We start from the raw sequence: 27,883 nt of genomic DNA on the forward strand, positions 1-27,883 counted from the left end.
TACTCTATAGTTAGTTCCTGGACCCTACCAATCAACCAATCCAAGAGTTTTACATGAATGAGAGTAGTTAAAGAATATCATTTGGTCAAGAAGCATACTGCAGCTAGTAGGAAATATTTATCATTGCCTAGTCATATAAGACATCAGTTTCAACAAATGGTTGCAAGATTTTTATTGCTCTACTGAATTTCAGGTACTAAAATGTGTAATTTTTAAACTGTTAACAGGAAATATTTATATAGTAATACGTATAAATGGAAGTTCCTATTTTGAAAGTTGCAAATTTTGAACTAAGGCCGTTTCTACTTCTGCCTTATATATAGGCCTACTGCTTCTCCAACGAAGTCGTCTCTTCGTCGGAAGGTGGTTTAAAGAGAGATTGGAGTAGAGGAAGCAAGGCGACGATGAACGCGTCGGGATCTGCGTACAATCTACTACTGTCGTGCCCTTTGGGGCTTTCACCATCGCAGGTTGCTAATTCATAAGTATCGTGATCATCAGATTGTTTTATTTGCTTGGATTTGTTCTCCGGAGACGCGAAAGCGTCGAACGTTGGTCCGAATGTCGGAATTTCTTTGTTAGAGTACGAATTCCGGCATAGTTTCAGATTAAGAGTGCAGTTAAGATCTCTGATCTGTGTTCTGGAACAGAGTTGCTGTTTTTCATCTGTTTGTTTCTCTATTTTTCATCTTTATAGATTTAAGTGGTTCTGTTGTCTCTGCAAAAATCGGCTGGACTATGTCGGAATAAATCCATTGTATTCTTCGAATATCTCAAAGCATAGGCTATTTCTGAACTTGCCCTTATGCCAGTATCAATTTTATTTATTTGTTTGGTGAATGATTTTATCCACATTGTGTTGAGCTCAGCGTTTTTTTCTCATCATTTTCCTAGTCTTGCTCACATTTTCTTTTGAATGAAGGTATTCGTTGATTTTGGTCCGTCATACGACAGGATTCAGCATCCGGACGACAATTTAGAGAAATCTATATCTGAGGTAAAGAAATTGCATCGAGTTATCTGCCAGGGTGCGTGATCGTCTATACAGTGTAAAGATTAATTTCTTTTTGACGTACTATGAATTGATGTAACATCTGAAAATTGTAAATCCTTGGAATTAACCGCACGTTTCCCTATTTTTTCGACCATGCATCAATTGCATTGCGTTATGAGAGGAACTCTTCCCGCAATGTCTAAATAAAATGATCTTAAATCATTTTTATATTCCGCTTATCTCTAGAATTGGTAGGAAGCATCCATCGATTAAATAAGAAACTACTGTGACATTTTTGTACATGAATTCTGGAACGATAAGATTCATGCTTCATTTATATATTCTGTCTGGGTGTATTTATTCTGGAAATGTACAGGGTTACCCGGGTCTGTCATTTTCATTCCACGTTATGCTTTATTTATGTGGGCAAGAAGAATCTTTCCTGGCTTCTCATTCCCCAAAAGAGTCCATTCTTCAATCTTATTTGTCTTTAGTCCATTAATCTTGTCATTAGAGTAATAATTAATTATCTTGTCATTTTCTTGTCAAATTACAGCTCCTCGTTACCCTTATGAACCGTAAAATTTTAGTGCTTCACATTGTCTTCTACCTTACTCGCTGATATTATTTGCAGATTTGGTGTCAAAGGATCCTGGAAAATCCATCAATGTACAATGGCTTGAAGTTTAGAGTATTTATTCATTGACTTCCTCTACCTTGAAGGATTTTGGCTATTTCCCATTGGCCATATCATTACTTGAGCTTATATCGCATGTCAATAAAATTCAGTGCTTTTAACATGACATAAATTGATCATCATAAAGCACGAGTCCCATGAAAATCATAGGATTTTTGGCCTTTTGGATTCGTTGTGAGAATGTTAAAAAATGAATGCAGTGAACATCATTTCAATACTTATCTTCCATGACTCCTGGTGCTGTAAGTCAAGGTCATTGGACAACTGGAAACCGACTTCGCTATTTGTCTAAGGTCATTTATTAATCCCATAAATTTGAAAGTGTATTCTTCAGCCATCTTTTTTCTGGACGGCAGATATTCACCATCTAAATTTGAATTTTTCTCCTGTCTAACGTTTGATTATATTCTTGTGGTTTGTTTTCACACATTTTGTACTTATTTTTCCTATTCAAATTTGCAGTATTCTGGCTTCAAATTAAAGGACATGGAAGGCTCTTATTCAGACAACTCTGTTTGCCTAAATCTAGGTTTGACAGACTATAGGTCAGTAATCTTTGGTCTCCTGGTTAGTGTTTATTTCCCTTAGTCAATTCCAGGGCAAGGGAGGTAGCTTCTACCTTCCTTGCCTGGAAGATAGGAAATTATTCAGTGTTGTGATTCTTTGGTCTCATATGTCACGCCCAATTTATCAAAAGTTTCTTTATTTTCAGATAGTCTGAAAATAAATGTAAATTTAGAAAGATGCATTGTTGGGTATCTCTAGTTTATTTCGTTATCCCTCCCCTTTTTCTTTCTATTTACTCAATAGTTTTCTCAAAATTCATTATTATTTTATTCTTCTATGGAGTTCTGCAGTATGAATTTTTTTATGGCTTGCTATCAGTTGTTGATTGTATGTTGAGATGATTTACACGCTCTATATCGTCTGGCTTTTTTGTGAAGTTATTTCTTGGATCTTCGATGTTTTCTTGAGAGCAAAGGCAGCAGCTGTAGTCTATGTAAAGCTCCACGGGGGAAATAAGGAGAGAGAGATGCCAGAGAAACATGAGAAACACAAGAAAGATGGAGAAGAAGGGTAGGAGCGAGTTGGTAAACAATGAAGAGAACTAAACTCGCTAAGAATAGATGTATTCCTATCCTCTAAAGGTATATACATACCCAATGTGAAAAAACCATAAAAGAGAAAAAAATTTAGAAATACTCCCCTTTACTTTTAACAGTTCCCACTTTGATAAGATGGCTGAAAATTTTGTTTAGAAATACTCAAATATGCAAGGAATGAGGGTTTCTCTTGTCAAGTGTTATTATGTAATTATTGAAAAGTACTTATAGTTTGTCTGACTGACTTTTTCCCATTATAATGTTTTTCGAATGTTCGAGTATTATTCAGGGCATTTGTGGGCACAAACTTAAATCCTCTTTGGGAGAAATTTCTTGTGCCCTCTGGAGGTAAGTTCAAGAATTGATTGTTTATGTATCTTGTGCATTGTAACTTCGAGGAAACATTACAGATTCTAATGCTCCTTTTTTGTACTCTAGAGTAAATGCTTTCCTAGATCTCACGTGGTTGACTTTCATCAATATTTTCAGTAAGTAGTTTGTACACTTAGGCTGACTGGATAGAATGTGAACCCGCTACTTTCTTGAGATCACATTAGGGTCAGAATCTTCTCCCTTGGTGGTTTGTTATGCCTAACTTCGTTACACAAAGCACCCCTAATAATCTCTGTAAATCTACTCTTTGATTCTAGATTCCCCCCTCGAGCTGGGGATTGTGATTCTTCATTCTCTAATTACCTGTGATGTGAATAGCTTTCCTTAATTGTAAAAATGATTTATTTCTGTTGCCAAGCCTATAACTTTTGTTAAAGATTCGGATTCTGTTTCTGTTGTCTTCCAAGTCTGCAATACTTTTCCTTTTCATTCTGCGGACTCCGATCGTGAGACTGCTATGATGCTGATCTATAAATCATCTCTAATACATCTATTTCATCATTGGTTGTGTGGGTCTTATCCCTTTCAAGACATGATAAAACTTGCCTGCCTGATGACTGTGTTATGTCTCCATTAATGATGGGTGCATTAAGTTATAGTACTGTTTTCTTCAAGAAAACATTAAGTTGTAGTAGTGCTTGTAGTTGGCACTGATTCTAGATCCACGATTGTCAGATTTCTCCCTCTTGTTTCAATGCTGCTTGCATGCATTGTGGGTCTTCTCAACCTCTGTGGTTCATGTCTTTAGGGACTGCTACTCTCTGGGTGGAACTTCTGTTCCCTCTTTATGTTGCTTCTCTTTATGCCCTCTGCAGCATGTCGTAACTTGGGCACATGCTTTTGAAGCTAAAGAACTTGTGTCATTCTTGATGTTCCTTGAGTGGGACATTTTTTTGGCGAAAGTTGTGTGGTTGGCCTTGGATACTCTAGTTCACTGATTGCGCAGAAGTGCAAACTAGTTCGGTAATAATCTGTTGGATTGGTAAATGGAGAATACTTAATATTACCTCTACCAAACTGTCGCCAAGTGGAGGGGTAGAGAGACGCACGGGAGAAAAAAATGATATTTCTTACAATGTTCAAAAGACAAGTTCCTCAGCTGAAATATAATAAAGGACAAAGTCAATGCTCCTCAGCTGACAGAATCATACTGGATATTTCTGTAGATGAAGCCATACGCTGCCAACATGTTGCAAGTCCTCTGGGTAATGGTGCAATCGTGGAGACTTTGGACAAGAAAATAATTCTTCTGCAAAGAAGTTCTAAAGTTGGAGAATTCCCAGGATTCTTAGTGTTCCCTGGCGGCCATTCTGAGGTATATTTTTCAGTCTTTATTTCAGTGCAAACAATTGGATTCGATGCTAAATCAACCTTTGAATTTCATTGACATGATTAGGTCTGATGACCTTTAACCGCTGTGAATGTTTTTTATTGCAATATGGAGTCAATCATTCTTTAGTAGTATCTCTATCTTCTCTTCCACTTGAGCAAGAATTTTCAAGCAGAAAGGGGGCTGCCATTGTGGTTTGTGTAGGAATCAATGTAAGTGTCGAAGTTCCCAAATATGGTTCTCTTCGCAAGTTTCAGCTCCATACATTTTTTCTGAAACTTTGATGTGATGGGATGATAAGCTTGGATGGTGAAGTTACCAGGGGAGAAGAGAAGAACGTGAATGGCAAGAGAATGGCGAAGGATCGTGATACGATTCCTATAGGAGCTGGGAGGGTCACCTACTCATTGGGTGATCGTCCCTTTAATGTTTCAAAAGAAAGATTCTTTTAAGAGCCTATGAAAAAGGAAATGTCAAGGACAGAAAGGAAGGTTTAATAACCGAGAGGAGAACATAGGCCCAGGGGGGCCAAGGGGCCCAGGGGGCACTGATCTGGCATAGTAACAACCGGTTCTTGACTGGTAGTGTAAGAGGAAATATAGGTAAAGGAATCCTTCTTCTGCATCGGGATTTCCTGTAGCGCAAGGGTCGTCAAGAGAGCAGGGCTGCATTCAGCCTGGGAGTTTGACCGGAATCCTTGGAGACCTTGGAGACCACGAGACAGAGATGAGTATCATATCCCTTGAAAGATCAAACCGAGCAAAACTCCATACTGTGAGTGACATTCATCAATCTTGATTCTTACCATTGTGATACACCTTCATATCAGAATGCTGATGAACTGGTTGTCGCTAGTGAAGGGAATAATGTCAAGCCCACGAGCATGAGGGAGAGAAGTTATGACCTAGCGAAGACGGGGAGAGACATCACAGTAGACTTGTGTTTCAATTCCTGCCCTAACCTCTTCAGAGGCAGGACTTGAGTAGTACCCATAATGGGCTGGCCTTCGTGTCAGGGCCACTCTTCTCTTTAGTATAACCAGCTGTGGATCATATCAATATCCCCCCTATGTTGACCAGCTTGTCCTCAAGCTGGTAGTCTGGGAATTGGGTAGGGAGTGCGGATGCTGATTTCCAAGATGCTTCAAAGGTGAGGAGGCCTCTAGAATGGGGCAGGTGAAGCACAGAAGGCAATAATCTTAGTGGGAATGATGTACTACAAGTGATCCTCAGTGACGGATGGGGGAAGTGGTTGGGGTGGCACTCTCTGGGTGACACCATGTTTTAGCTATGACACATGGTAGATAGGATGAATATGGGCCTCATCTGGTAAGGCTAGCTGATAGGCCACGGGCCCAATATGCTTGACGATTGGGTAGCCAAAAAGCGTGGTGACAGCTTTTCAAACAGCCACTTGGTAAGTGACTAAATGCAATATGGCCAGATCTTGAGGTAGACAAGGTATCCCACAGCAAAGTCCATGTGGCAGTGATTCATGTCAGCCTTGGACTTTAGGGTTGTTAGATATGATCCCCATCCTATCTAGGGTTAGTTTCATCGTGTTAGCCCATAGGAGCATTTTGGTCGTTTGGCCCCTAAGTATTTCCCGTAAATGGAGCAGGCCTCCATCTGGGAGAGCAGGCAAGAAGAATGAAGCTAGAGTTACTTTTCTGCAATCCCTGTCCCTCGTGATGGTCTCTACCTCACTGCATCTTCAAGCAGCCCATCCTAAGTCAATCCCTGCCACCTTTGTTCAACCTCTCCTTTGATCATTCCCCTTCTTTCCAGCCATGGGAACATCTACTCTTCTCTCCATTCCTCTCCTCAGATACAAGCCTACATCAAGGTTCGTATCATCCCCTTGGCATGGTCCAAGTTCTGGCGCAACAAGTCGAGGTCGTGGTCTTGGTCCCAGAGCATGGTGTCCAGAGCATCGGCGGGGAAGGGCATGGAGCTGTAACAGAGAAAATTCGATGATTCACAACCGTATTCATCTTGGAGTGGCGCCATCTTGATGGGGACTGAGAAGAAGTGTTGTAGCTGAGTTCGGCCCAATGTAAGCACTTGATCCAGTGTCTTGGTTGATCCCTTGAAAATTGATATGACCCTTCCTCGCGCGTACATGCGACGGAAGAAACATATCAGATTCACCCGTGCGGAGGCGCGCGCGTGAGACGAATAGAGGCAAGATCAAAACCATAAAGAAGAAGGTGGGGATTCTGAGCGGGGAGGCAAACAGACTTTCCTTGCAAAGAGCTCCGGGCACTCCGACGCTCTCGAGGCTGGCTTGGGAGATTCTCCCTTCCTTTCAAAGGACGGTCGACCGATCCGGTGTGGTCGTTTATTTTCTTTCTTGTTTCTTCTTTGGACTCCATTGTGATTTCTAGATCACATTGTTACAATTTCGAGTTAAATTTGGAATTCTTGATCCAAGATTCGTCCGGAATTCTTCATATTCATTTGGAGCGTAACACAAAACAACGAAGATAATCATCTGAGCTGTGGATGACCACCTCTGTCTTGCCGTCCAAATTGGGGTGGTACAAGGAGCCTAGGTGCAGCTGCGTGCTATGTAGGGCATGCAATTCCTGCGAGAACCCACTTATAAAAGTGCATGGAAAGTTGCTGGTGCATTTGATAATGTACTCACGGTCCCCGGGATGGGTGTGGAACGCTGTCTTGTCATTTCGCACTCGTGCATCCAAATTTTATGGTAGCCTGACTTGAGGTCCAACATGGAGGAGAAAGACATGTCATGGAGTTCTTTGAGAAATTAATAGATCACCAGAATGGGGGAAATGGTTTGAAACAGTTAATTTGCCAAGGGGCTTGAAGCCGAGATATACATCAGACTGTTTCTAGGCATTGCCGAACTCCTTCCACTTCGAACTTCAGAAGGAAGAGGTCTCAGTGCGCGTGCATCCACCTCAAGATGTGAAGCTTAAGGTACCCATGCTGACATATGTGCTGAACCCATAGACTGGTAAGAAGGAGACGACCGCCATGTAGCCTTGAAGGTCATCAGGGACATCGTTGACTTGCACCAACCCCTTGGAGGCATTATGATACGATCCTTGGTCGTATCGTATAGTTCTTGTACTCAAACAGATCTCATTTCAACGATGAAATTTGGCGTCTATAGCAATGTTCCACGGGAGAGGAGAGGAGGGAAGAGGGAGGAGAGAGTTCCCGGGGTGGAGAGAGGAAGGGCGAGAGGCGGGAACGGCCGGAGGTGGATTGTCGGCTCCGCGGCAAGGAGGGCGCGTCGATCTACAATCACGAGAGGAGAGGAGTGAGGAACCCGGAGAGGGGGGTCAGGAGAGGAGGGGAGTGCTTACTTTCTGAATGCCTGCCTTCCCCATCCTTGGGGACGGCTTAAGTAGGCGTCGGGGTCGGGAGGGTCTGTTCCGGTGTGACGGGCCCGGCCCGGTCCCTACGCCTCACGTAAACCCGTCGCCGGATCATATCACATTACTGTTCCCACAGTGAATCTAGTGAGGGGAGGGCCGACTTAAGGTGAGACCTATATTGTAGGTTTTGGTGGCACATGAAGTTAGCCATTGTGCCTGTGTCGATAAGCACCCTCACATCATGGCCCGGACATCACCTTGGATCTGCAGAGCAAGGGGTGCAGTGAAATCCAAAGCTGTTAATGATTCTACTTGGAAAGTGAGATGATATGACAGTGGGTCTTTGAGTGGAACAAATCCAGACAAAAACCCAACCCAGAGGAACCAGCTTAGCCCACTTCGGCATCTACTGAAGGCCCGTCTCTATGGAGTTAGGGTAGGAAATCACACTGTGAGACTCTCTTGCATATAATCCCTGCTCCTTTGCCCAGTTGTAATTCCTCTAACCCGGTGCTCGCAGTCCTGAAGCCGTCCCCCTGCCGAGCGATGACAAGAAGAAGAGGAAGTTCTGGGGTAAAGGAGATGAACGGGCATGGTAGAGTAGATCGTGTAGGATTATCAGCGCAAAAACCGTTGACATCTGCAGGGGAATGCTCCAAGATGTGCAGAGAACCAAGGGGGAGGAGAGTCACTGTCTGATACAAAATCTATGACGAAAGGGGAGGAGAAGGTTTCTTATGTCGAGGTTTCTTCTTGTCCCTTACCGATCTGGAGAGGGCTTAAGTTGTGTGAGTGGGCCCTTTCAACCCACATCGCTCATAGATCCAACACTGGATCATATCAGCACCTCACATGTATGTTTGTGAAATTAAAAATTCCATGGCCGTTTAATCTATTTTAAAAAATTCTTTTTATTGCTTCATTTATGGTTTGTGAATGCCATTTGTATATTAATGTCTTTTGTTGCAGTGTTTATATAATCGGGTTTATATATGACAGCCAAAGGAAGTTGGTATCTCTGGACACCCAACTAAAGGCATATCTGAATGTTGCAACAATCTGAAGGAGAAAGTTGCGGCAGAGATGTTCGATGGCATCATTCGTGAAGTGGTTGAAGAAATTGGAGTTCCTCTTCGGCATCTAGTTAAGTTAGTTTACTTATTCTCCTCTTTCCATCGTAAAATTGGGGATCAAAATACAGGTAAACTGGGGTCTTTTGATATTCTTTTATTTATGAAGCTTCTAGGGCTAGTAATTAAGGCCAAAGATCTTGGTGTATGTATTCAAAGTAAAATATTACAATTCCCTCTAATTTCACAAAGTTCAATTCAGAGCCATTTATTCCTAGAGTGAAGTTTTGTGAAGAAGCTTCCAGAGAGACTGGAAAAGACAAAGATCTGATTCAATACTCAACCCTTTTAATGGGTCATCTAAGTAGGTATCTGGCCCTCAGGTTATGTGGTCCAGCTACAAAAAAAGTGAAAGATAATACAAAGGAGGGTGTGTGTACAGTAATCATAAATAGAGGATTCTAATAATTATGAAAATTAATAGTGAATATTGAGAGTTGAGCTATTGGTCGAGGAAGATGCAACAGTATAGTATTCAGCATAGAATGGATATATATATAAGAGAGTATTTGGCTGGATTAGTCATAGACAAATCCAGCCCAATATAATGGCTATTATAGCCTCAAACTGTGTAGAGCACCTAAGGATCATATACTATAATGCTACATAATACTACCTTAACTCGAGCAGAGGAATCAATGTCTTGCATTCAAAGCTTAAACACCAGAGATTCATGTTTGGCTCTAGAAAGACCTTTGGTTAGGAGATCAGCCAATTGGTGTTTGGTAGGAATGTAGACAATGTGGATAAGTTTGGGCTCAGGTTTGTCTTTGATAAAATGGTGATTGATCTCCATATGTTTTGCCCAGTCGTGCAGACTAGGATCATGGGCCAAGGTGATCTCAGATCCGTCGACGCACCGGAGGACGATAGGTTGTGTCAGAGAGAAAGCCAACTCACAGAGTATACCTTGAATCCAAAGTGCTTCACAGATGTCCTTAGTAGGAGCACAAAAATTGGCTTCAGTACTAGAGAAAGGAGAGGATCGACTGCTTCTTATTGCAAAGAGCCTTGGGCCACTAGTCACACTTTATAGCATTCTTATTGATTATTTGCTCAATATTTAACTGTGTAGACCCAGTGACAGACAATTGGATGCTTACCGGGAGGAAGGGAAGTCAGTTCCCAGGTTTGGTTAGCCTATAAGGCTGCCATTTTAGCATTCATTGCTTCCTTCAACTGTAGGTAAGCAAGTGCCACCTGTAGAGTTCTGGTTATATTTTAGTTGCTGAAGATTAATTAACAATGTTTTTTTGCGCAGGGGGACACATTCTCATAATTAAGAACATTTCTTTCTGGAAAAGTAGTGTGGGTATTGTTTACTATTCTATCATGAAGGAAAGAGACTTGGTTGGTGCAGCACTCGCTGAGCGTGTGGGACTTGGAATAGTAATTGACTCAGCCATTGCGGTTTGAGAAATGGGTGGAGCTAGACTTCATACTGGGGTCCAGATAAAATGTCTGGGAAAAGGGGCAGTGGACTGGACCTTTGCCCAGAAATGTGATCACTGCGACTAAATTTCAAGGCAGGCTCAGGGGAGCAGAGTCCCCAGTAGGGTCGCTAGAGGTAGGTGAGGAGACACCTGAAACGGAAGTTTTTACTTTTCTTTTAAAGATTTAAGGCAGACACCTGAAACAGAAGTTAAGGGTAATGGAAAGATAGAAGGCACAAGATATAGATCGATTGTTCAATATCAAAGGAGTTATGTGGATAATAAAAAATTATGTTCATTGAAGTTAACATGCCTAGAGATCTGGAGGTGTCTGGTGGGAGGATGATAACACTTATAACCCTCTTGGGTATTAGAATCCCCGACAAATGCACAGGTGAGATTTCTGGGAGCTAGCTTAGTAGTTTGATGAAGGTGTTCGTGTACGTAGCATTCACACACAAATTGACAGAGTTCCGAAAAAGACATAATGAAAAGCATAATGAGTTGCCTGAATGAAAAAGTGACATGGAGCAAAACATTTTGGCAGCCTTCAGTTGGTTTCTAAGGTGATGCAGTTTGCTCTACAATTTTTCTCAAAATGCTGATGTGTCAGGGCCATCAGTAGTAATCACACTGTTTCTCCTGCAATGGAGTTTATCCACCTGGACATGTCATCCATTGAGTTTCCTGTAGGTTCCCTTCATATGGCGATGTTGTCCACAATGACTAAGCAATAACGGATCCCTGTCATCCCCATGTGGACCTATTGTTCGATTCTTCTTTCGCCCTTTTGATGCAGCGGTGGAGCTGGTCTAGGTGCTAAATTAACACTCTGCATAGAGTGTCATTGCTGAAGAAGGTCCCTTACTTCCTTGACGTGGTCATTTTCTGCATAAGATTCACCAAATTCAGGTAACATAAAGTCCAATGACCAAGTGAAGCGGATTGTTGGATGGTCTTCTGTTTCTATCTCTCTTATATCCCAATGTAATAGCCCATTAACATGGGTCTCTTTGGATTCTCTCTCCTCTCCAGTATAACTAGTATGTAATGAACCCTTGAACGTATTATTTGGGTTGAACCTCTTTTCATTCTTGATTTCATCAAGGATATTTGAAAATCAACAGTGAGAAGTGGAGCAATTACACCTCAGGCATCATGTTTCCACAGTTGAGCATCCAGGCGAGTGATAGCAATAATTAACATTTCGGGATTTTATCAGCTAAGAATTATTGTCTTTCAGAGAGAATAGTAGATCACACACTTTGGGAGCCATGTGCTGGTTGAAACTAGTCGAGCACAAAGCAGGGATGTCCCAACGGCAGCCAAGAAGTGCCACCAAGGTTATCAAGCTTCTTTTATGTGCTGTTCAGCAGGGACATACATGCAGAGCGAAGGCTTGGGCGTCTAAGTTTGGGCAGTGCAGATGAGATTAGTGGAGCCAGGGGGAAGCGTCTTCACTGCACCTCGAGGAGAAAAGCTATGTTGTTGTCATCATGTCGGAATCACTTTGCGAGGATCCGCCGTCGCTCTAATACCATGAGAATTGAGCTCTTGGTCAAGGAAGACATAACATAGAAAAAAGGGTAAAAAAGAGCTCAGTGTTGTATTCAACTTACACTGGGTTTACACTAGTATTGGGCTGGATTAGTCACAGACCAATATGTGCTACAGCAATGAAGTATAATGGCTATAATGACCTCAAATTGTGTGTAGCATGTGTGGTTCGTGTGCGACATAATACTGCCTTATAAATGTCTCTGAAACATTCCCAGCTTATCAAGGAATATGTGAAGCATTGCTTTCCGAGGCCAATCGTAAAGAGATCTACAGATCTGTGGACTTTACATATGGGGTGCAGATCAGTCCCCCCTTCTAGCTTCTCCTTGATGAATTATCAATTAACTTACTTGTTCTTGGTCCTGTCATTTTTGAGAAGATCATGGTCAGCACTAGTGGCAGATCTGTTGACCCAAAAAATTTGGCCTACCTTTTGAAGGTTATTTATCAGTTTGTTCGAGATTCCCTTTTCGTAATATTCACAGGCTTCTTGTGAGATCACTTGACCTTGAACTCCACATTTATAGCAAGCTTCAACATCTTGCCTCTCCTTCTGCCATGTGCTTTGGCAGCCAGCCAGGAAGGAACAATATCTTAATCTGCATTATTGTGTTGGTGAGGACTTATAGTGGTAGGGTTTTCGTTGTTTAGGCGTCAAGAATACCTGCTAGCTGGTTTTATGATATCTCAATACATGGTATGCTGCTTGTTGATGGAGGGGCCAAGAGACATCTTGCATATGTTGACTAAGAATACTTAGTGAATAAGAGATATCAGATCTAGGTTTGGATGAATAAAATTTCCCAACTAGGTGTTGACAAACCCTTGAATTTTTCTACCTGGCTCAGTTCATAATTTTTTTTTATGGTTGTATTGATCATTCGTCCATGAAAAAAAGAGTTGGGAAGACATAAGTGAAGTCTCAATGCCTAATAAATGCTTCTTTATCATACCTTCTTGTTCTCTATAAATTCTGTTGACAAGTGGCCACTTCAGGAAAAGTTTGACAAGTCCTTTATTGTCTTGCGTACAAAATTTTCATCATCTGGGTTATTAAATTTTTGGAAAAACAATTAATTTTTGGTGAAGTGTTGGCTGCCCATGGAGACTGCAGACTATTGTTGAACTCCTTCTGGGCAAGGATTAGAGTGAGTGATGGAAGAGAAAAGATAGAGGAGAAAGAGATGAAGAGAGGTAGGGAGGGATAATACAACAGGGCTGCAGGAGTAGACCTGCCACCCTGGTAGTGGAACAGACGACGAAGATAAAACAAAGCATATCTACAGCCTAGGTGCAGGAATTAGAAACCCTATCATGATTTTCTCTAAATAAAACTCCTCAATCTACAATTATGTTGTTATCAAGGTTGTTTTGAGCCAATTAATTGTTGTGGTTATAATATTTAACCAATGTACTCGAACGGAAAAAAAAGAGAAAGGGTGGAAGGGCGATTTGTTTTGAGTCCTGAGATAGACCAAACAGAAGGAACTGGATCTGGTTCCATGCTAAGTTCTCGCCCTTCTCCTTCTAACATTGCGACAACCACTTTGATGTTCTTGTTCAACACTTTTTCCTGTAAATAGCAAGTTTTAGTCATGTCATGTACGAAAAATGATAATTTAGTCTTTTATTCACTCGAGCAGTATCAGTGATGATAAACAAACCAAATCAACTTGCAGTTATTAACTTTGTTCAAAATTACTTCTCAACTCTGTCAAATTCATTTAGTTTCTTCTGATGTGGTTTAGACAAACCCCGATATTAACTGTAAAAAAATGCAGGGGGAACCGCAGTTTATCGGGATCTCTCAGAGGTTGTTGAATGTTAGGCCAACCGCATTTTTCTTCCTCAGATGCAATCTTCATTCAGGAGAGGTGGAGGAGTTCTACTCCAAGGCCCAAGATGGGTTTGAATCAACCCAGCTCTATGCCATGTCCAGGGTGAGCTTTTTTTAAAACTTGTCTTGCTACTATTTGTCATTTCTTTTCTTATATAAAAACTATATCAATGGATTGCACAAATCATTCTAGGAGGAGATAGAGGAAAATCGCACAAGGCTCCCGGGATGCCACAGTGGGGGCTTTACTCTGTATGAACAGATGGTGGCGTTTCACGGCACTTGAGAGGCATGTCTCCTCATTATCTCTCTCTCTTTGTTCATATTATTTAATTCCATCTCTCCTATTTGTCATGTCCTTTTGATTCCCTATTGTTTGCCTTTTGATAATACTTCATGATCTTTCTTCTCCATTGTGCGTTCTTTAAGAATTTTTCTCTGAGCCTCCAACCCAAACATATGTTTACACATGATCAACGTCATTAGATTCTTCACGCAATATGAGGTGGCACCACCCCTTGTGACGATAACTAGGACAATCCCTCTCAGTTAGTTAAAGATTGATGACCCCGGAACTTTGGGCTGTTTACCTGATGCCGGAGTCTGATTAATGATAATCAGACTTGACAATTGTCAACCAGGGCGCCCTTTGAGATCAAGAACTCTTTCTCTCTCCACTTCAATTTGCTCTCTATGAGATCGTCGAATCTCAATGCTTCCGAGCGAACTTTCATGACTCCAAAGGACACACCCAGTCACGAACTCAATCAACTTCACCACCTTTGCCGCCATCCTCACCCCCCTCGTCCGTGTGGCAACAACGACACCGACACCGCAGTTCTACCTCTTCACTTCCCCAGATGTGGTTATGGTCGAAAAAGAAGCGCGCCGGCAGCAGCACAGTTGCCGGCGCCGAATCCTTCAGACCCTCGGCATTTTGGGCGAGCAAGCTCGCCTCTCGTCGAGAATTTCAAGCTCCAATCATACCGCTGCTCTGGCGGGCGCGAGCTCTACTCCTTTATGAGACCCACGCTCTTATTCCCCTCCTCGCCGGCAGTCTATGGACGTCAACGATCAGAAGTCAACGCTCGGGAGTGGCATCTTCCAGTAATTCCACGAGTTGAAGTCCTCCTGCATTGCATGAGATTCCAACGGTTGGCTTGGTTGGAAAAGTCAACTACAGTCAACCGAGTGTTTTACCTGCTCGACGACAGACGTGGGCGGGAACATGTCGTTGACCAGCGTGTGCAGCGACGTGTAGGATTTAACGTCGATGCTGTGGTTAACAGCCACCTCGCCCTGCGGGGGGACGAGTTAAATTTTTAATCTGTTTTAAAATATGTAATTTAAAAAAAATATTTAATCCGACCCGCACCTTGGGATTGATAATAAACACTTTCCCTCTTGGAATTCCTATTTTCCTGTAACTGAGCTCGTCGGTGTCTCTGTTCCCAAAGCCGGCGTAAAACGGGTTGTAATCCGATGGAAATAGCGCTCGAATATCCTGCCACGTTGGATGTTTAATAAGATTGGATTTGTTTTATGTGATACTTTACACATGATCATATATATAGATGGTTTAATAAAATGAAACCAGTAATTGGGAAAAAAGTAAAGAATCCAATAGTTTCTGATGATGAAAAAAATCCAATAAATGTGGTAATGAATTCCAGTAATGATAGAGCAAATGTTTATGACAGTATAAAGACATAGCAAAGTATTTAACAAAAAAAAGATTGATTCAGTGATAGGTTGTTACCTCCAAACATGCAATCTTGAATTCGTGGGGAGTCCTGCGGATAACTGTCATGAAAAGAGAATATGAAATAAAATTAGAGATCAGGTAATAAAATAAGACGATTCATTATCAGAAGATTTTTTCCTTTTCTCACAGTGATCAAAATCACGATAATTAAAGCCTTTTTGGTCAAATGGGGATACACGTGGGTCTGTTCATTATTTTTATACCGAAACTTTGGAATACCTTATACGAATGTCAATCAATCAATTCCTTTTAAATCACTGAAATTGATAAAAATAAATGATATGGCAAATAATTCAGATGAAAAAAGGGCCAAAAAGTAAGTGGCACAAGACAAAACGGTTAGCTGAAAAGGACAGAAAAATTACGTCACTAATCATTTTTATGAGACTGCAATTTTTAACACATGATGATCGATTGCAATTGTGATCCAAACGATTAGATTGATATTTTATCAGATCAAAAGATCAACACCTTCACGGTATAATGATGGAAATAAACCATCAGGTGAAATCACGACAGGTCCATTCGGCAATGCCTTACCATCCTGCACACATTAGAAAGCCACAATTATTATACACGAACATTAAAAAACTATGCAACAATCTAGAAAAACTCTCGATGAACAGATAAAACTAGCACGAAAATGCAAACACCCATTCCAATTAATTTTCTTGCCACGTTCGAGCAAAAAAGATACAGCTCAATTATCGTTTTAGAGCCATATTTTTTGGAAAAAAATAATAATAACATAGAAGTTAAATGGGAAAGGCCCCCCAGTTCTTCCGTTTAGTATCTCTTAACAGTCGAGATATTGAAAAAATCTATCATGGCTTCAGCTGCCTCATCTATCACATCACAAGAACAACTTGGAATCAAATGACGCTACGCGCAATCCAAATTAACTAAATTTCATTTAGCTGAAAAATTAGTTGGTGAAAGAAGTAAGCGAGAGAGACGAGTTGATACTGATCTGTGCAAAGCTTTGCTTCAGCATCTCAAAGATATACGACCAACGTCATTGAAATAAAAGAAATTAGGATTGTGAAACAAGAATGGAGGGGTAGAGCAAGCATCACAATAAATAGGAGGATTAACGGAAAAAAGGATGATCAGCACCATACCTGCTTGAGATTTAGAAGAAAGCTGCGAGTTAGATACGCCTGAACAATGGCTCGGGCACTGAGAAACAATAACTGGTAACCATTCTCCTGGAATCAATCAATGATGAATTTATGATAAATCAGCCAAAGATTGTCGACCAACTCAAAGTTGACGACGGAAAAATTATTATAAGATGTTCCTGCGGTTGATCATCAGTTACATTGGAGTCAAAGTCAACAGAATCACTTTTTATGAAAATGGTAACCTCAATTATTTCTAAACGAGATAAGTATGACTCCATCCAATACACGTATTATTTGGCATGGTGTGTTGTAAAAAACATGTTACTATAAAAATCTAGAAGATGTTACTTATGAAACCACTCTCATGAATACACATTTACAGTTATTAACTAGAAAATTTGTCATTGTCACTAACGGATGTGCGATGAAAACTATGATAGTAACCCAGGAGTTCCTAAAAGGAGAGTGTACATGAAGCATTTATGAAGGAAAATTCCAAAATACCCCAGGAAATATCAAACTAAGAGTACCTTTATCGCAGAGAAGAGACGCGCTACTCCAGATTGTGTCCAGTCTCTTCCCACCAAAGGCATAAACTGCCCCAAGACATCAGACCTAAAAAGAACTAAATAGGGTAAGTGCCGTAAAACCATGAGAATCTAATGAACATGAAGAGACTTCAATGGAAACCAGAGGAACCCATTCATATGAATATGAAATCACATTGTAACACCAACATTAGTGCAATCTCTGCATTTAGCCATGCAGTTGTGAATAGAAAAGTCCATAATTCACTATTACAGTTTGTCATCACCAATGACGCTAACAATTGGACAATGAGTCATCATTGTCCTCGTCATTCGTCCTTGCCAGATGACGAATGACGATCTTGTCTAGTGATCCCTCTCGTCCCTTTGTTAACTTGGCTCAGATGACAAGAGACGATGACAAAATTGTCATCGTCGTTAATCTGCCGTTAGGATGACCGCGACGATGATGACACCATAATTTAAAATAATGCAAGTTCAGAATGTGACGGTAGCAACTTACTTTGTTATAGTGCCGTCAACATCAGATATAACAATACGCGCGTTCCACTTCCACAGGTATACATGGGCATCGACCTGGGCACAAACCAAATACGAAGATGAATACCAAATATTTTCATCTGCAATGAAAAATAACAAACGCAACAGACCTGCTGTCTTCCCAGAACCCTGGTAGAAAAACTGAAGGCGATGGTGTTTTGCCCCTCTTTCAAGTTCAACGATGCAATCTGTTCGGTAGTCGGGCAATTTGTTCGAACGAAACACTTACCAGGCGACTGCCCATCATTGAGACGATTAGAAACCAAAGAATCAGAGCGCGGGCTTTGCAAGAATGAATCCGAGTCCAAGAAAACTTCTTCTGATGATGAGCTGCTCTCAGTGCGTTGCAGTGTTTTGACCCTTCGGATCGGCCACAGTCTCCATCTACGAGAAGATGGTGACATTGTTAACGTGCTCGGGCTAGGGTTACATCCTGACGAGCCATCTTCTTCAATAAAAATACAATTTTTGCAGTCTACCGGCATGTCGAGATCAAAAACCACCTTCCCAAGGATGATGGGTGCAGCTGCATCCCAAGTTAAGTATTTCCCTCTGAACCTTAGAACAAGGTTTTTATTCTTAACAATTGATTGTGAAGAAGACTCAAACTCTTCCTTGGAAACCCGGTGGGCTTCAAACACCTCCTCAGCAGATTTTCGGTTCATGCCAGCGCGCATGAGATTTCCACAAAGAGAAATCTCATATCCTACCACATCAAAAAATAATAATAAAAAAAAGCGGAAGCTCCAGAATAAGTAAATAGAATTAGGGTTTCTTACCCATGTTGAACACAGTTCCTTCCTTGAGCTGAATATCTTGTGTGGATGAGTGTCCCTGGATACTTCCCACTTGCTCATACTTCACGTCCAAGTTCATATCTAATGACTCCACGGAGACGGAAACAGAACCTCTGTTTGATTCTGAATTATGAATGACTAATCTCTCTTCATGTGACTCAATGTGCATGGATAGAATGTTTGAGTCATGGTCTCCCTTTGTATCATCATTAGCAATCTTTTGACCCAAAGAAGGAGAGAGAGAAACGGAATTACCAACAGAATCATTTGATGAATCAAAACCCGGGGATGTAGAAAGAGAAACACAAGTATCTACATGATCTTCAAGCTGAGCTCTTCCATTTATGGTGTCATATGATGTATCACAACCCGGTGATTCCCCGCTTTTCACATTTATTGATGGGTCTGAGGGTTCCTCACAAGCTACAAACTCATCAATCCTACTATCAGGATCTGTGCTTTCTTTAACCAATGTATCAAGAAACAGATTTCCTCCCCATTCCTTTCCCCTGGATGCAAAACCTTCATCCGATTCCTCAACATGCCCAAGGTGAAACTGAGGGATGGTCAACTGCACGTTTTCCATTGTTTCCTCACTCGACGAAATAGGCGCCGTAAGAACATGACCATCGACACTATACAAGACCATCTCTGACTTCAAATCCTGAGAAGACTCTGCCAGATCATGCACCTCATTTATGTTCTCATATCTATAAGAATACTCTGCGGATTCGGTGGAGTTCCCATCCAAGGCACTTCCTTCGTTGAACTCAAATAATTCTTCATTTTCTTGAGTGTTTCCATTTTCATCCGCAGTTTCTCTCCCTTCTTCCAACTGTTCTTCCTTTACAAAGTAGGCCTCGCCGGAGTTATCAAGGTACATATGGAAGTTGGCTTCTGTGCCATTGACGGATATGCGGACAATCTTTTCAGCGCCTTTAAGAACACCTTGGAACTTGCCAAAACGAACATACCAAGGGGTACTGCGGTAAGATCCATCCTCTTGTTCAACAACAATGATATCAACTGCCCCGCCAAAAGGGTGGAAAGGCGTTGCCACAGAGTAGACGCCCTGAGTTATGAAGCTCCCGAATTTGCTCACAACATTCATCTTCACTAGCAGCAATGCTCTTGCCTTGATTTCACATTGAACCTCTCTGCTGAGAGCGGAGTAACTTCACAGAATTAAAGCAGAGCCCAAAATTTCAAGCCCACTGGCCCGAGGAACCGTTTAGTTATCTTGCCCCCTGTCCCTGAGATGCATGTTAAAGAACGAAAGTGTGACTAAGAACATGCTTGTTGTAGATGGACAATAAGTTGATCGTTTTGAAGAAAGAAAATAATTTGATCTTAAGCCTTGAATGAAGTAAATGAAAGGTTAGCATGTTATTCCAAAGATTTTTACCGATCTCCAATTTGCAGGGGTTATCTTTTAGCACCAACAAGAGGATTTCCAACGCACGTTTCTTAATGAGTAAAAGTTTTAAGACAGTATTGAATTCGGGTTGATAACTGGCGATCTTCACGCGGATGATTTACCAACTCGGAGACATTCGGGTTGATAAATGTTCATGCCCTGTCAAACCCATTGCTTTAACATGCGTCTTCCATGGAACTAGAAATTGACAGTCTGACTACCACGTCAACCTGAATTTTCATTGCGATAGTAGGAAACAAGAAACGAGTAATATTTCAACAGAAACGAAATGAGGCCACGCCGCAGATCCCTTTGCCGCTAATTATATCAGCAAGAAACCTAGAAAAGGTCTCAAGAAGATCAAGAAAATTAAAATCCATCCTAAGCAGAAAAAAACCTTCAGACACCTCCACGCCGCGATTCTCCACCAATTCGGCCTCAAATCGAAACCCTAGGACGCGCAATTGATCTTCAAATCAAGAAAAACCGGCGAACATACGATGAGCACTACCTGAAACCTCACAAATCACCTGCCGCAGATGGATCAGTGATGCAAAAGCCGTCAGTTGCGATCGCATTCAAGAGGAGCCTCTTCTGCCGCTGCTTCTTCGACGTCTTTGACGTCGGAAGCCTCTTGAAACGTGAAATCGCCGCTATTGGATGAATTCTGCAGACGCGTCGCCATCATCTTCTCAAAAATCTCTCTCGATCGCGACAAGAATCCATCAACGACGCAATTTCCCGCAGGAATTTCGCCTCTCCTCTCCAGATTCTTCCACCCAACTCAATTCAGGCGGTTGAAGAACATATTTATATGCAGAAGAGCGAGAGAAAGAGTAAGAGAGAGAAAGAGATGACGTTGAAGACTGCCACGTGCGCCGCTGACCTGTGGTCGTGTACGGCTCTCATCTTTTAATCTGACGTTATCCGTTGCCGCGAGGCACGTGACCGCCGCGGAAGCATCTATGAAGCTCAAATTGACGAATCAAATTACGCCACGACCACCTCCACGTAATTTAGGTTTTTGAAAAGTACCCGCGAGACGAGATAGCTTATCCCACCTCTCCTCCATGCTATTATACACAATTCTCTTAAACTAACTCCTTACCTCACACGTTATCCTTTTCCGCGAAAAAGGATACCGAGTAAATATGCTTCAGTGTGGAATCTGACGTGGACGAATCAAGTCACGCCACGAAATCTCAACGTAATTCAGTTTTTTAAAAAAAGAAGGGGTAAAACGAACCCCGGACGCGAGATACCTGGTCCTATTTCATAATATTATCTAAATTCTCAAAAGGCCAACGCGCTACTTCATATGTTATCGTTTTCCGCGAGACAGAATACCGAAATCAATTTACTTCAGACGTCATACGTTGCCACAAATTAAAAGTCTTTTGTATCTGATGTAGACGAATCAAATCACGCCACGACACTTTAAATAAATTCATTTTCTGGAAAAAAAGAAGAGGTAAAAGAACTCCGGACGCTAGATAGTTCATCCAACTCTTCCCCCATGCTTTTACATAATGCTCAAAAGTCTGACGCTCGACTAGAAAATTTATCATTTTCCGCAAGACAGAATATCTGAGTCATATAATTGGACGTTATGCAAGGTTAGGCCAAAGTGTAATGCAAGATCGTCCAGGACGGTGACGAAGGAGGAGACCAGACGAAGATTGTCACGTCCTACATCCCAATTTTTAGAAGTTTGTCTGAATCATCCCTTCAGTAATATTTTTGTCCACATCCCGTTCCGTCAGGAGCTGTCCCGTCGTCCAAGATATTCTCATCCCATCCCACGTCCGGGACAAAGCAGTGCATTAGGCATCTTGGAATTTGACATGTGGCACAGCATGTGTCTCAATCCAACTGGAGCTCTCAGGCGGATACATGACTCTTGCAGAATGCAGAAACCGTCCCGTCCAAGGCCCATTTTGTGTCTTGTCAATCTTGGAAATCTGGGACGTGACGATTATTTTGTCCCGATACAGTAATCTGGGACGGTAATTGTGAAATTACCGTCCTTTCTGTGTCCCTGCTCTATAGGCTCAAGCCTAAGTTCATATCTGACGTGGAAGAATCAAATTATACCACAAGACCTCCAAGTAAATTCTTTTTTTGAAAAAATAGCAGTAAAATAACTCCGGACGCAAGATAGTTTATCCCACCCTTCCCCCATGCTATTAGATAATTCTCAAAAGCCCGACGCTCTAATTAAAATATTATTCTTTTTCGCGAGACAGAATACCGGAGTACATATAATCAAACATTATCTGTTGCCGAAAGTAGGGATCACCCGTCCCGATACTGACATCGGATTACAATATCAGGACCGATGCTGTACTGGATACCGGAAATCAAATTTTCGGTATCCATTTTTCTGATACCCGGATATTGGATAACAATATCGGATATCCGCTGCTACAGTACCAATATCCGATATCGGTATCCGTCTCAATGTCGTCATTCCCCTCCGTCTCTCGGGGAGGATGATGATATCAGATATCGAATTTTGATATCCAACATAGAAGGGTTGTTACAAATATAATTTAATCGTCGTAGTCACCATAGTGCAATGGTTTGGAGAGCATATATGTGGGCCATCAGGTAAGCAGATAGCTTTCTAAGTTATTAAGTAGTTCGTTCAATATATACAGCTCAAACTTTTTGTTTTCTCCCATATGGGATAACAAGATTCGGAGTTTAATAATAACTCTTAATCCTATTGTCCCATATGGAAGAAAACATAAACTTTGAGCTTTATATAAAAAAGGAGTCAGTAATATAATAAATATATATTTATTAAATATATTATGTAATTAAATGAGGTAATAATAGAGTAAATATTAATAAAATATTATTGAATAATTTCATATATAGCCCACTTTGTTAAATATATACAGCTCAAATTTTCAGTTTTCTTCCATATGGCTACCAATCTGAGCTAACGATCCAAGTCCTAATCGAACATTCAAACCTCTTCAGCAGCACAAAGGAAAAAATAAAACTATATCACTCGCGAAGAACCCAATTCTTCACAAAATCAAAGATACCTAATCCTGTGAATCTTAATCTGAAAATATAGATAATTTACGGAGCAAAAAATCGGAGTGAAAATGTGGCAGAAGTAAAAAACTGATAATTTTCGGAGAGAAAATCGGAGCCCACCTCTAATATACGGTTGCATATGGCATTGGCGACACCTTCAGCAAACTTCCGCTGCTCCCCAGCAATGATGGTGAGCTTGGTGATAATGGGTGATAACGAACGAAAATTTTCTTCCCAACCCTAACTGCTATTATACAATTCCCAAAAAGCCCGACGCTCTAATTAAAAAATTATCCTTTTTCCGCGACACAGAATACCAGAGTCCGTATAATCAGACATATTTTGCCGTAAGACATGTCTAAGTTTGAATCTGGTGCGGACGAATCAAATTAAGCCACGGCACCCAACTAAATACATTTTTGAAAAAGGAGAAACGGTACAAAGAACTCCGGACGCAAGATAGTTTATCCCACCTGTCCCCCAGTGCTATTATACAATTCCCAAAAGCCGGACGCTCTAATTAAAAAATTATCCTTTTCCGCGAGACAGAATACCGGAATCCATATAAGCAGACATGTGTCGCCGCAAGACACGCTAAGGTTGAATCTGATGTGGAGGAATCAAATTGAGCCACGACACCCAAATAAATTCATTTTGGAAAAAAAGAAAAGCGGTAAAAAGAACTCCGGACGCAAGATAGTTTATCCCACCCTCCCCAATGCTATTATACAATTCCCAAAAGCCCGACGCTCTAGTTAAAAAAATTATCCTTTTCCGCGAGACAGAATACCGGAGTCTACGTCATTCGTTCGGGTAGGCGGTTTGGGCGAGCTCGATCTAGATTAATGGCGGACGCGCAGATTTGAGAAGCGAGGAAGAAGACGACGCCTTCGAGCAGAGATCCACACGCCATGGCTGGAAAGATCGCCTCCGGCCTCTTCCTCTTCCTTCTCCTCTCCTCGATCTTCTCCATCTCCGTCGCAGAAATCAAATCCGAGAGGATAATCGCCGATTCTCGCCCCGTGATCCTCTTCGAGAAGTTCGGATTCACCGCGCGCGGCCACATCAACATCGTCCTCTCCAACGTCTCCTACGCCTCCTCCTCCGCCTCTCCAGATCCATCCCTCTTCGGATTCTTCATCATATCCGATGAATCCTTCCTCCAAGTCGCCTACGAGTATCAAGATCGCGCCAACGCCTGTATCCTCTCAAGCAATTACATCAAGATTCTCCTCAAATTCACCGATCTGGCCGGAAATCCGCCCTCTTTCAACAAAACTTTCCCGATCACGCATCCCGACGAGTACAATCTCTTCTTCGCCAGCTGCGCGCGCGGCGCGAGCGTGTCGATGTCGGTGCGCACGGAGATGTACAACGGCGCGCCAGGCGGACCGAGGGATTACCTCTCCGTCGGCCAATCCAGCCTTCCTACGATCTTCTCCCTCTTCGCGATCGCCTACGGGGGATTCTTCGGGCTATGGATCTACCTCTGCTTCTTCAAGAACAAGCCTTTCACGCACCAAATTCATCTTCTCATGGCGGGATTGCTTCTGATCAAAGCTCTGTACCTCGTCTGCGCGGCCGAGAATCATCACAAGATCAAAACCACCGGATCTTCCCACGGATGGGACGTTCTGTTCTACATTTTCCAGTTCTTGCGAGGAATTCTTCTCTTCACCGTGATCGTTCTCGTCGGAACTGGCTGGTCGTTCTTGAAGCCGTTCCTCCAGGAAAGAGAGAAGAAGGTGCTGATGATCGTGATCCCCCTCCAGGTCATCGCCAACGTCGCATCCGTCGTGATCGGCGAATCTGGGCCGTTCGATCAGGGCTGGGTCACCTGGAACCAGCTCTTCTTCATCGTGGACGTGGTCTGCTGCTGCGCGGTCATGCTCCCGATAGTGTGGTCGATCAGGACTTTGAAGGAGACTTCCAAGACGGATGGGAAGGCCGCCAGGAATCTCGCCAAGCTTACGCTGTTCCGGCAGTTCTACATCGTCGTGGTGGGTTATCTCTACTTCACTAGAATCGTGGTGTTCGCTCTCGTCGCTATTTCTTCTTACAAGTATCGATGGGTGAGCGTGGCCGCTGAAGAAGTCGTCACGCTTGCGTTCTACGCGTTCATATTCTACATGTTCAGGCCGGCTGAGAGAAACGAGTATTTCGCCATTGATGATGATGAGGAAGCAGCCCAGGTAGCCCTTCAAAGAGAAGACTTTGAATTGTAATCGGTTCTGGGTTTTTTTTCCCTTTTCCTTTGATGCTAATCGTAATGGGAATTTTGGAATTGTCAAGATTTTTTTGTTGTTTCAAGTCTTCGGTTAATTCTTTTTGTGGAGTCGTGTTTTTCTGAATGTGTTTGTGGGTTTTAACTATCGTGTATGTGGAACAATTTAAACGGTTTTGAAAACTTTTTACCAAGTTTTTTTTCTGGAGGATGTGAAATGGGTCAGCAATTTAAGGATGTATCTTTGCATATTGTCAAAGAAGTAGTGTCAGATAGAGACTACATGACGATGCCGCCTTCATTAAATTTTTGTACACGTCGGTGTAAATCTGCCAAGGTCGGCTAGACATGGTTGTAGAGTTTTAGTTTTGCTTCTATTTATGTATGAAGGGCATGAATGTGGCAGCCATTGTTTGTGCAACATATGATGGTTGGTTTATTCCATCAAGAGATTTGCGATAAATAGGATTTCGTGGCTAATAGCCTTATACAATATACGATCAATCTTAATCTTGTTGACTGATTTGGAGTACTGTTGTATGTATAGTGCAGGGACGCAGACGAGATGATTTTTTCGTCCCGGGACGAAAAAATCGTCCCGTCCAAATATACAGACGAATTTTGGGACAAAAATTCGTCCCGGGGACCACCGGACAGCACGGTTTTTGTCCCATGGGACGAAAAAACCGCCCGTCCAGAGGTCTTGGACGTTGGATGAACGAATCTGGATGGAAAACAGCCAGATTCACATCCGATGGTTGAGATGTAGCCACGTGGCCTCGTAATGACACTTTGCATCAAAGTCCCTGTTTTGTTATGCGCACGCAAACAGACGCCGCTCAGAAATAATTGTAGATATGGCCTTTTGCATTCTCTCCCCTCCGTAATTCCCTAAAAAACTTAGAAAAATCTATATTAATAAATTAAAATTATAAAATGGGTTTTCTTCGTCCGGGACGAGGGATGGAATGAAAATTCATCCTGGGAGGACTGGACGGGACGGTTTTCTAACCGTCGGAGGAAAATTCGTCCCGTCCTTCATCCCTGCATTGAATCTGGACGTCAGACGGGACGAAATTTGTCCCGTCCCATCCATCATCCACGTCCCGGACGATCTGGAACTATAGTTGTATAAAAAATCAGCATGTGGTAAAAGGGAATCCTATGATATGTGGCAGTCATGTATAAGACAACCAAGAAAATTACCAAGACTTTTGTTTACCCATCAGTTTGAGGATAGAAAGATGTGGAATATTGTAGTTTAGTCCCCATATGCTGCCGCAAAATTTTCCAAAAGTAATTCATAAATGTGGTTTCATGGTCAGAGACAATAGTTTAACGAACACCATAAAGATGAAAATTTTCCACAAAGAGCAATTTGGATATAAAAATATGCCATAATGATGTCACTCTGATGATCAAGACATTACATCATTATATTAACTTTATCAGGATTGATATTTTCATCATCAACCATAGCATCTTTAGATTTCTTTTAACACATGGTATTATACCCATTTGTTTTTTTTTCTTCGGACTTTACCTGTCAACATCATCATCTTGTATTAAAATTGAGAAGCAAAACAGCTCATCAAACTTCAACTTGTGGTAGAAGTGGGTGTAAGATTTGTTGATCTTGTAGGAGTTGGCATTAACCTTGGATGCACCAAAGCCTAATTGTGTTATCGGCATTGATTGGCTCAAGTTGGCATTGACCTTGGATGTATCAAAGACTAATTGTGTTATCGGCATTGATTAGCTCAAATTTCAATCTCGTGAGAGAACATAAGGCATGGGCCCGAACACGGAGGCCCGCAAGACGAAAAGACATGCAAAAAATGCAAACTAGGCTAATGTCAACATCCGGTCCGGGCCCGTTGACTAGGCCAAATATTTGAAGGTCGAGTCTTTCACCTTCGTGCTGGCTCCTCGTGCCGGTTGAAACCATATCTTTGGTGCTAGATGGTCCCCATCAGATGCTCATGAGAATGTGATGTATCAGTTAGATGCACCCCCTAGGATAGAAAACTTTTCTATCATTCTTGAAGTTTCTTTATCATCTTGGAAAATGAGGCATCAGAATAATGATATTGTGTTATGAGGATGATGAGATATCCAAAATAGTCAAGAAGTATGCATCCTTGCGAGTGCCTTGTACAGCGTTGGATAATGTAGAAGCATTTTATGGTAGTATAAATCACTCTTGAAGAACCTCTCCCAAGGAGAAAGTTGAGGGTGGAATTAGATCCCCACAAGGTAATGTGATTACATGTTGTTTCGTTGATCAATTGGAAATTGATTTACACCTGCTGCATGAAAGTGTGTTTTCTCAAGCATTAAATCAAATGCATAGAACCCAAAAATTAATTAATTAGGTTAGCCAATAAAGAGTTATTGATTGAATGAAGTCGTTAACAGACTAGTACATCAGCCTATTGTGATGCTGACTGAGTAGAAATAAAAAAGATATGACATGTTGAGGCCATGTGGGTGTGTATATAGGCCAGACATCTATGTGGCTTGATAAAAATAATTTCAGGAAACAGAAAGTACTCAATTCCAGTTTGTGCAATGTGATTTGATCATTGATA

The 27,883-nt window shown here is 41.8% G+C and overlaps 3 protein-coding genes across 9 annotated transcripts; 2 read left to right on the plus strand and 1 right to left on the minus strand.

Annotated features, from left to right (window-relative positions):
* Positions 1 to 315: 315 nt before the first annotated feature.
* NUDT9 (nudix hydrolase homolog 9) lies at positions 316 to 14,237 on the plus strand. 5 transcript variants are annotated; one of them, XR_013584764.1, is made up of 9 exons: positions 316 to 470; positions 923 to 1,028; positions 1,629 to 1,663; positions 2,154 to 2,236; positions 3,084 to 3,142; positions 4,354 to 4,502; positions 8,866 to 9,067; positions 13,771 to 13,929; positions 14,020 to 14,237. XR_013584764.1 is itself a non-coding variant. In XM_078590930.1 (9 exons), the coding sequence occupies exons 1-9, from the start codon at positions 405 to 407 to the stop codon at positions 14,110 to 14,112; spliced, it is 894 nt and encodes a 297-aa protein (XP_078447056.1). In that variant the 5' UTR covers positions 325 to 404; the 3' UTR covers positions 14,113 to 14,237. The 5 variants fall into 5 exon arrangements, 4 of the variants coding, with proteins under 4 accessions (XP_078447056.1, XP_078447057.1, XP_078447058.1 ...); XM_078590930.1 differs by having other exon boundaries at positions 325 to 470; positions 8,866 to 9,009; XM_078590931.1 differs by having other exon boundaries at positions 325 to 470; positions 923 to 997; positions 1,629 to 1,685; positions 8,866 to 9,009.
* Positions 14,238 to 14,580: 343 nt separating this feature from the next.
* PAH1 (Lipin family protein) lies at positions 14,581 to 20,813 on the minus strand. Of its 3 annotated transcripts, none has more exons than XM_078590928.1 (11): positions 20,548 to 20,813; positions 18,583 to 19,853; positions 17,914 to 18,509; positions 17,766 to 17,839; positions 17,246 to 17,330; positions 16,713 to 16,799; positions 16,063 to 16,135; positions 15,586 to 15,629; positions 15,202 to 15,330; positions 15,027 to 15,125; positions 14,581 to 14,957 (listed from the first exon to the last, which is right to left on the minus strand). In XM_078590928.1, exons 2-11 carry the CDS (start codon positions 19,709 to 19,711, stop codon positions 14,901 to 14,903), a joined length of 2,373 nt encoding a protein of 790 aa, XP_078447054.1. In that variant the 5' UTR covers positions 19,712 to 19,853; positions 20,548 to 20,813; the 3' UTR covers positions 14,581 to 14,900. The 3 variants fall into 3 exon arrangements, with proteins under 3 accessions (XP_078447054.1, XP_078447052.1, XP_078447053.1); XM_078590926.1 differs by having other exon boundaries at positions 20,529 to 20,813; XM_078590927.1 differs by having other exon boundaries at positions 20,415 to 20,813.
* Positions 20,814 to 23,876: 3,063 nt separating this feature from the next.
* On the plus strand, positions 23,877 to 25,378 carry LOC144715924 (protein CANDIDATE G-PROTEIN COUPLED RECEPTOR 7-like). The gene has a single exon (XM_078590929.1). It carries the CDS (start codon positions 23,980 to 23,982, stop codon positions 25,291 to 25,293), a length of 1,314 nt encoding a protein of 437 aa, XP_078447055.1. The 5' UTR covers positions 23,877 to 23,979; the 3' UTR covers positions 25,294 to 25,378.
* Positions 25,379 to 27,883: the final 2,505 nt, after the last annotated feature.

The sequence above is a fragment of the Wolffia australiana genome, chromosome 19 (assembly GCF_029677425.1).
Source record: "Wolffia australiana isolate 7733 chromosome 19, ASM2967742v1".
Lineage (NCBI taxonomy): Eukaryota > Viridiplantae > Streptophyta > Magnoliopsida > Alismatales > Araceae > Wolffia > Wolffia australiana.